The sequence below is a fragment of the Teleopsis dalmanni genome, chromosome 1, assembly GCF_002237135.1.
Source record: "Teleopsis dalmanni isolate 2A chromosome 1, ASM223713v2, whole genome shotgun sequence".
NCBI classification, from domain to species: domain Eukaryota; kingdom Metazoa; phylum Arthropoda; class Insecta; order Diptera; family Diopsidae; genus Teleopsis; species Teleopsis dalmanni.
Genome location: NC_051846.1, coordinates 101,289,453 through 101,297,474, shown reverse-complemented (window position 1 = coordinate 101,297,474; position 8,022 = coordinate 101,289,453). Strand labels below are relative to the sequence as shown.

Here is an 8,022-nt window from a genome sequence, read left to right as displayed (position 1 = left end):
GCGATCTGGATTGGAGTAGGTATTTTACGACGATTTTTGGCAGCTGGTGATCTTGCATTTTCATAACTTTATTGATATAATCAAAATGCAGTTCTAATGTGAATGTATATAATATTGACAGCCCCGATTCGAGATGAATTGCATAAGATGGTGTATTTTGAGGTGACTTAAAAATTTTCTTTATATAAGACCGCAGTAATTTTTCAGCATCATCGGAATGTTGATAGCCTCAAATTTGTGCTGCGTAACACATAATCGATCTGACGGTTGCAACAAAAATTTTATATTTCGTGCTATTACACCCATTTCTTCTACTAAAAAGCTGATTCTAGGTACTATTTAGTGCCACTTTTGAGTCGGAAAGTTTTTGTCGAGTGTGATTTGCATAACTCATGTTCGACGTCATTTATACTTCTAAATATTTGAATTTGTTTACTACCTCTAGTTCTACCCCAATTAAGTTCCAACTATAGGTCCTTGGTTTTCTACCTTTGTTGTCTTTCACAATCATTACTTTTGATTTATCGCAGTTAATTTGTAGGCTCCATGTTTGACAATACTGTTGCAGTGCGTTTATCATCTTCTGGAGTGTTTGGACATCTTCTGCAAGTAAGACCATGTCGTCCGCATACATTAATACTTTAAAACATTGTGAACCTAAACAAACTCCATCAGGCAAAATACACGATATGTCATCTACATATAGCGCTAAAAGTAGTGGGCTTAGAAGACAACCTTGTTTGACACCACGATTTGACTCAAACCAGTCCGATAGATATTTACTTTCCCAAACCGCAGTTGCATTTTTGATATATAAGCTTTGAATTACACTTAACATTTTCGTTGAGTTGCCAATAATACTTAGTTTCAGAAAGAGGCTACGCCTATCGATGGTGTCAAAAGTTGCCTTGAATTCTACTAAAAACATGTATAATTTGCGTTTAATTTGGAGGAACTCCTTTGCAATTGAGGTCAGCACAAAAATACTGTCTGCGGTAGAGAATGATTTCCTAAAACCTGCCTGATAATCGCTCAGTAGGTGATATGTTTCCACCCAGTTGGTTAGTCGGGTAAGAAGAATAGAGGTGAATATTTTTGTGATCACATTAAGAAGAGAGACACCTCTGTAATTAGATGGGTCGCCGACATTGCCTTTTTTAAATATGGGATATATAATGTTTTTTTTTGAAACTATCAGGAACGTTCTCTGATTCAAAGATACTATTATAGGCAGTTGTCAAATATTTTCTGAATTTCGATGCTTTCGCTTTCTGCATAAAATCAGTTGCTTTGGTAATGCACAGCAACAGATTATCAATTTGTATTTGATCAACAGCGCTCGCATATTGATCAGTGATCCTGTCCAGCTTCTTCCTGTATCTTGTCACGTGTTGTTCTCTCCGTCTTAGCTTGGGTAGGAGTTGTATTTCATCCACATATTGAACATTTTGCATGTTGATGTTGATGCATAGAATCATGTGATCGGAGAAAGATTCATTTTGAACCAGAAAATCAGTTACATAGTGGTGCCATTTGCCAGTTATCAAGCAGTAATCGATGGTTGATGCAGCCTGAGCTTTATAATAAGTGTAGCTGCCTTCTGTGTCGCTTCGTGTTCTACCATTCAGTACTGTTAAATTAAAAGACTCACATAGCCCAATGAGTTTCTCGCCGTTTGAATAATGTTTTGTCATTTGCACTTCGAGGAGTATTTGCATATCCAGCAGCTGTATATCTACTTTCAGTTAACGCTTGGCTGCTACCTATGCGGGTATTTGGATCTCCTACGATCATTACGTTTGCTGATTTCAATTGAATAAAGGTGTCGTGCAACTCTTCATAATCTGCAGCCCATTTATTACAGTTGAGATACGTCGGAATGATTATAACATCTTCGTTTCTTATCTTCATTTCAACTACCACCGCATTAAAAATCTTTATGAAAGTGCATCTTAATGATTTATTTAGTAGTTTTTTAATTCCGTAAAGTGTACCACCACCCGCCTGTCCTCTGTTGGAAGTTCTAATCACTGGCACACCGTACAGTAAATGATTTGGACAATACGGTTCGTATCTTTCCAGGTTGGCCTCAGCAAACGTTTCAAAGAGAAAGAAAATGTCAAAGGAATTGACACTTTTTTTTTTGAAATCCATTTATTTTATTACAATCTAACAGGTATGAATTACAATAAGTAATATATATAATAATAAATCGTAATAATAATTATTACAATCTAAAAAAGAAAGACACGTATGGACTATACCCAGTGACATATCCATATATATTTAAAATAAGTGTGTGATTTACATATACATATCTAAAATATCTCTCGATGTTTTCCTTCTCAGCCTTGTAAAAGTGTTGGAAGGCGACATCAGGTGTGTAACCAGCGGATTTGGGTGCATATATATGCGATGAGCGTAATTCTTAAAAATACTGGCTATTTCTTCCTTGATTATCCGAACATGTAATTGTTTATGCAGCTGTTCATTCGTTATATACCAAGGTGCATTTGTGATCATTCGCAATGTTTTCGATTGGAAACGCTGGATAATTGCCAGGTTTGAGTGTGATTTCCAGGTAAGCTTACTATCCAGATGTATGCCCAAGTATTTCGTTTCTACAGCTTGTGGTAATTCAGTATTGTTTATTAAAACAGGCGGGCACGTAGAACGTTTTGTAGTAAATGTTACCTGGACAGATTTTGATTCATTCGGTTTGATATGCCAGTTTTTCATCCAGAGACCAACATTGTTAAGGCAGGTTTGAAGTTTGGTGGAAGCACGGATTGGGTCAACTGATAAAAAAGCTGTCTCGTCTGCAAATGTACCGATAACACTCTCATCGGTAATGGGAAGATCCGCAGTATATAAAAGATAAAGCATTGGTTCCATTGAGATTTGCGCTATCTTCCACTGTGGCGGAATAAATTCCCTTATTATCACAGCGTTAAATAGATGAGTCAGAAATACAAATCCTTTTGGTGGAAGCTGCTGCAAGGCCATGCCTGTGATTAAATCGTATCCAGGAGCTTTTTTTACTTTTAACATTGTTATTATATTCCTAACTTCATTAATAGTATATCTTGAAATTGGAAGTTCCAATTGATAAGACTCTTGTACAAAATTTGTCCTTTGTTTCATGATATTAGGCATATTTTCGTTATCATTTGGTTTAAAGACCTGGTCCAAATGTAAAGCGAATGTTTCAGCTTTTTCAATATCACTTTTTGCCCATTAGTTGTCTATTTTGCGTATAGGTGGTTGATAAGCAATCGGTCTGTTATTCTTTCCAGAGGGAGTAATTTGTATCACATGAAGCGCTTAGGTTTTGGAGGTATAATCTTATTTTGGTTTTGGAGGTATAATCTTATGTATTTATAATCTTATTTTTGCAACAAGAAAACCTTAAAAAATCTTTATAATATGGAAAATGATAATGACGTGGAGCTGCCTCTTCAAAAAGGTTTAACATCAGCAGCCATACTTGAAGTTGGAGATGCAGATGGTGATGATGGTCAACATAGTAGACAACAGCAGCAGCCCAGCGCCAACATTACTCGAATAAAACAACTTAAGTTGCAACAACTAGAAGAGTCGTTGCAGATCAGGGAGAGCTATTTGCGGGAAAAATTTAAAATCCTCACTGCAGATAGTGACGACGAGGGTATCGTGGAATCACATTTGCCTGAAGTTGGGCAATTGCCTCAGCTGAATGCACATCAAGCCGTAGCTGATGAACACTTTTCGCCACATGGCCAACCTCATCTACAGAGTACACCAAGGTTAGTAAATAATCCATCTCTTTATACCTTACAGATCGCTCCCACGCTTACGCCGTCTCAGCTAGCAGCGCGTCAATGCATACCGAGAGATTTGCCTACGTTCCGCGGCGATCCAGAAGAATGGCACATTTTTATAAGTGCGTACGAGCAAACTAAGCAAATCGCAGGTTTCTCCGATTATGAATGTCTAATGCGCTTACAGAGGTGCCTCATTGGTAAAGCGCGCGATGTAGTACGCAATATGTTGGTGTTGCCTAATATGGTTGGAGAAATAATAAACACTCTTCGTATGTATTTTGGACGACCAGAAATTATTCTAAATAAATTAATTGAGAAAATGCGTCAGTTACCGCCTCCAAGGGGTAGGCTGGGCGATTTATTTGACTTTGCAGTCAACATTAATAATGTAGTTGCAACAATTGAGGCATGTAAGCTGAATTGTTATTTTAATAATCCACTCTTATTACATGAGCTAATAAGTAAATTAGCTGAAGATATGAAGCTCAAATGGGCACTACATTCAGCATCAATAGCCGAACCTACACTTCGCGATTTTTCAGCGTGGCTCTCATCTTTAGCAAATGCGGCAAGTAGAGTAGCTACACCTTCTTTTTTAGATAAACCACTAAAAAAGGAAGGACGAGTGCACGTACATCAGACAGCTGAAATGACAACCACGGCAGTTAGGTGTTACATTTGTGGCGGCGGACATAAAATAATGGAATGTGAAATATTCACGAACGAGCCTACCAATCAACGCTGGCGCATTGTCAAGGAAAAGAAGCTGTGCCGACAATGCTTAGGCGAGCATAGGCGTCGCTGTTTCAATAATAAAGTGTGTGGCATTGATGGCTGCAATGCACGACACCACCCCATGCTGCATTCTCGGATAGACCAATCTACGCCAGCAATATCTTCTACAGCTAACAATGTTTCATCGGATATAGTAGAACAAATAAGTTTAAGTCCATACTCAAACAAAGCGTTACTCAACAACCATAATTCATCAGTGAATAAAAACTGGTCATATTGCCGAATTCTTCCAGTTACTTTATATGGCACCAAAAGGACTATTAACACATATGCATTGATGGACGATGGGTCAACACTAACGCTTATTGAAGCAAGTCTAGCCGATGAATTGGGAAACGATGGTATCCAGGATGCGCTATGCATTAATTGGACAGGTAATATCAGTCGACAGGAGAATAACTCAAAAAGGCTCAACTTACAAATTTCTGCCAATGCTCCTCAAGCTAAAAAATTCCCATTGAAAAATGTCCGCACAGTAAGCAACTTACGCATGTCAGCAGAATCTTTTGCAGCTGATAAAATAAAACAAGGGTATCCGCATTTAGATGGCTTGCCTCTAGCAAGTTATACAAATGCTGTCCCCATGCTGATTATCGGCGTAAATAATCCAAACTTAATTTCAGCACTTAAGGTGAGGGAGGGTGGCTGGCAAGAACCCGTGGCGGTGAAAACACGTCTTGGTTGGACAGTTTTTGGTGGTGGTGAATTAAACCACCGTAACAACTTAAACCTACACAAATGTAGCTGTGGACAAGAAGCTGATAGGGAGCTTCATGAGTTAGTAAAGACATTTATAGTAAACGAGAATGTCGCGGTGGCTACCCCAAAAGCAGAATTACTTTCAGTTGAGGATCAGCGAGCAGAGGAAATAATGCGCAAGTGCCAGTTACGCGGAAACCGCTACGTTGTCAATTTGCCATGGAACACCGATACAGTCGAATTGCCAAATAGCTTGCCGATGGCATTACGTCGAGCGGAGTGCTTACGTCGAAAAATGCATGGGGACCCTGAATTGTGTCAAAAGCTAAAGGAACAAATCACTACTTTAGTCAGCAAGGGCTACGCAACTGAGTTGCCACCAGAAGCAATTAACGAGCGAGGTGGGAAGATTTGGTATTTACCAATTTTTATTGTGCGCAAACTACTTAAACCGAAAAAGCATAGATTAGTTTGGGATGCTGCAGCCAAAGCTGAAGGAGTGTCACTAAATGATTTTTTGCTGAAGGGGCCGGATATGCTGCGACCACTTATAAACATATTATTAAATTTTCGTATAGGAAGAATAGCTGTCTGTGGTGACATTGCTGAAATGTTTCATCGAATTCTAGTACAAGAAGCAGATACTGATGCTCAGAAATTTCTATGGTTCAGCGAGACATTTAAAAATATTTGCGTTTATAAATTAAATGTAGTTAGCTTTGGTGCGCGATGTTCACCATATATAGCGCATTTTATTCAAAACCTGAACGCAGAAAGAATTATAGCTAAAAAATTCTAGAGCAGTGTACGCTATTAAAAACAATCATTACGTGGATGACTTTATAGATTCAACAAATTCCATTGAACAAGCAATAGCATTAGCCGAGGCAGTTCGCAACATACATGAACAAGGTGGTTTCCATATGAGAAGCTGGACAAGTAATGCACCAGAAGTTTTAGCTGCGTTAAACGAAAATGGTGAACAGACGGGTAAGTCGTTTGATAATAATATCGACACACTTCCGATCGAAAAAATTCTCGGCATGTATTGGGACCCGAAGTCAGATTGCTTTAAATATGTTTTAAAATTCGTTCGTTTACGTCGTAATGTTTTTGCAGATGAAATTGTACCCACTAAAAGAGAAGTACTTCAAATTTTAATGTCCATTTTTGATCCATTGGGACTGGCAGCTTGCCTCACATCATATTTAAAAATACTTATTCAGGATATTTGGAGAAGCGGAATCGACTGGGATCAACCACTGGTACCCGATCTTATGGGCAAGTGGTTAGCTTGGGTTGCCTGCATGCCTATTTTTGCTAATATTTCTGTACCCCGTTGTTATTCACCATACATAAAAGAAAGTTCATGTGATGTACAAATTCATACATTCGTAGATGCGAGTGAGTTTGCTTATGCAGCTGTATCATACTTCCGCATTAAAGATAAATATGGAGTAAGTATGAGGATCGTAGCAGCAAAAACCAAAGTCGCTCCAATGCGACCGATGTCTATTCCAAGAATGGAGCTACAAGCTGCTGTAATTGGCACACGGCTTATGAATACAATATGTAAAGTACACACATTTGATATTAAAAAGCGTTTCATTTGGAGCGATTCCAAAACGGTGCTAAAGTGGTTGCGTGGTGATCCACGTCAATTTCAACAATTCGTAATGTTTCACATTGCAGAAATTCAAGAAGCATCAACCGTGGAAGAGTGGAGATGGGTACCCACGAAATTAAATACTGCAGACAGTGCAACGAAAACAAAACAAAGTCCCGAATATGTGCAGCGGTGGGTCGAAGGACCAGAATTTTTGCTACAAGACGAGGATAAATGGCCAACTGAGGTGGACTTAGGTCCGATGGAGACCAGTGAAACTCGTGCAAAATTTTCATATCATCGCGAGACACAACCATGTTTCAATTATGAATATTTTTCATCCTGGATCAAGTTGTATCGTGTAGTTGCAAATTGGCTACTCTACATTGGGAAACTTAAGGCTCGTTGTGGCGGTTTCAATGCTACAAACGTTATTTTGACTGTTCAACATATTGAGCGCGCGAAGCTCTTAATATACAAAAGCGTGCAACAGGAACTACTTGAAGATTGGTCGACACTGAAAATGGGGAGAATAGTAGAAAGGAACAGTCCGTTATATAGGTTGCAGGTGTATATGGATAACAATGAGCTCATAAGAGTAAAAAACAGAGCGAGTAACTTTACGAATGAGTGTTGAACAAGAATGTTCATTAACAATCTTTATGTCCCTTACCACTGGTGGGGGGAAACAATAAATGATTGGTGAGACGTTGATTTACTTTCAACAACTGATTTTATTTAAATTGATTTGTTCTTTTATACAAAATAAAATGCAACCGTAATTGCAAAACATACAATAAATAAAATAACTTATTGCTTAATTCGCACAAATTGCTTAATAAGCAATAGTTGCGAATGCTTTACTTATGACCTAATTTTTACTTTTTGTTGATTCGTCAACCAAGAAATTAAGCAACAGGTGTGAGCGATTAACTCATGACCTAGTTCTTAATTTTTTGTTGATTCGTCAACATTATGCCGGCTCTGCGTTGGTATTATGAGTTGGTCTAGATTTGTTAGCCTCAGCAGGTTGTTGTTTATGTGCAAGACCAAGCGACATCGTAAGTGGACGGTGATGTATGATTATTGGCTGATGTTGATGGTATTCTCGGTTTAATG

At 38.4% G+C, this 8,022-nt stretch overlaps 1 protein-coding gene across 1 annotated transcript; it reads left to right on the top strand.

The window, feature by feature from the left end:
• The first annotated feature begins 3,426 nt into the window (after positions 1-3,426).
• Positions 3,427-7,540, top strand: LOC119662908. Its single transcript, XM_038072564.1, has 2 exons — positions 3,427-6,028; positions 6,144-7,540. The coding sequence occupies exons 1-2, from the start codon at positions 3,427-3,429 to the stop codon at positions 7,538-7,540; spliced, it is 3,999 nt and encodes a 1,332-aa protein (XP_037928492.1).
• The last annotated feature ends 482 nt before the right edge of the window (positions 7,541-8,022 follow it).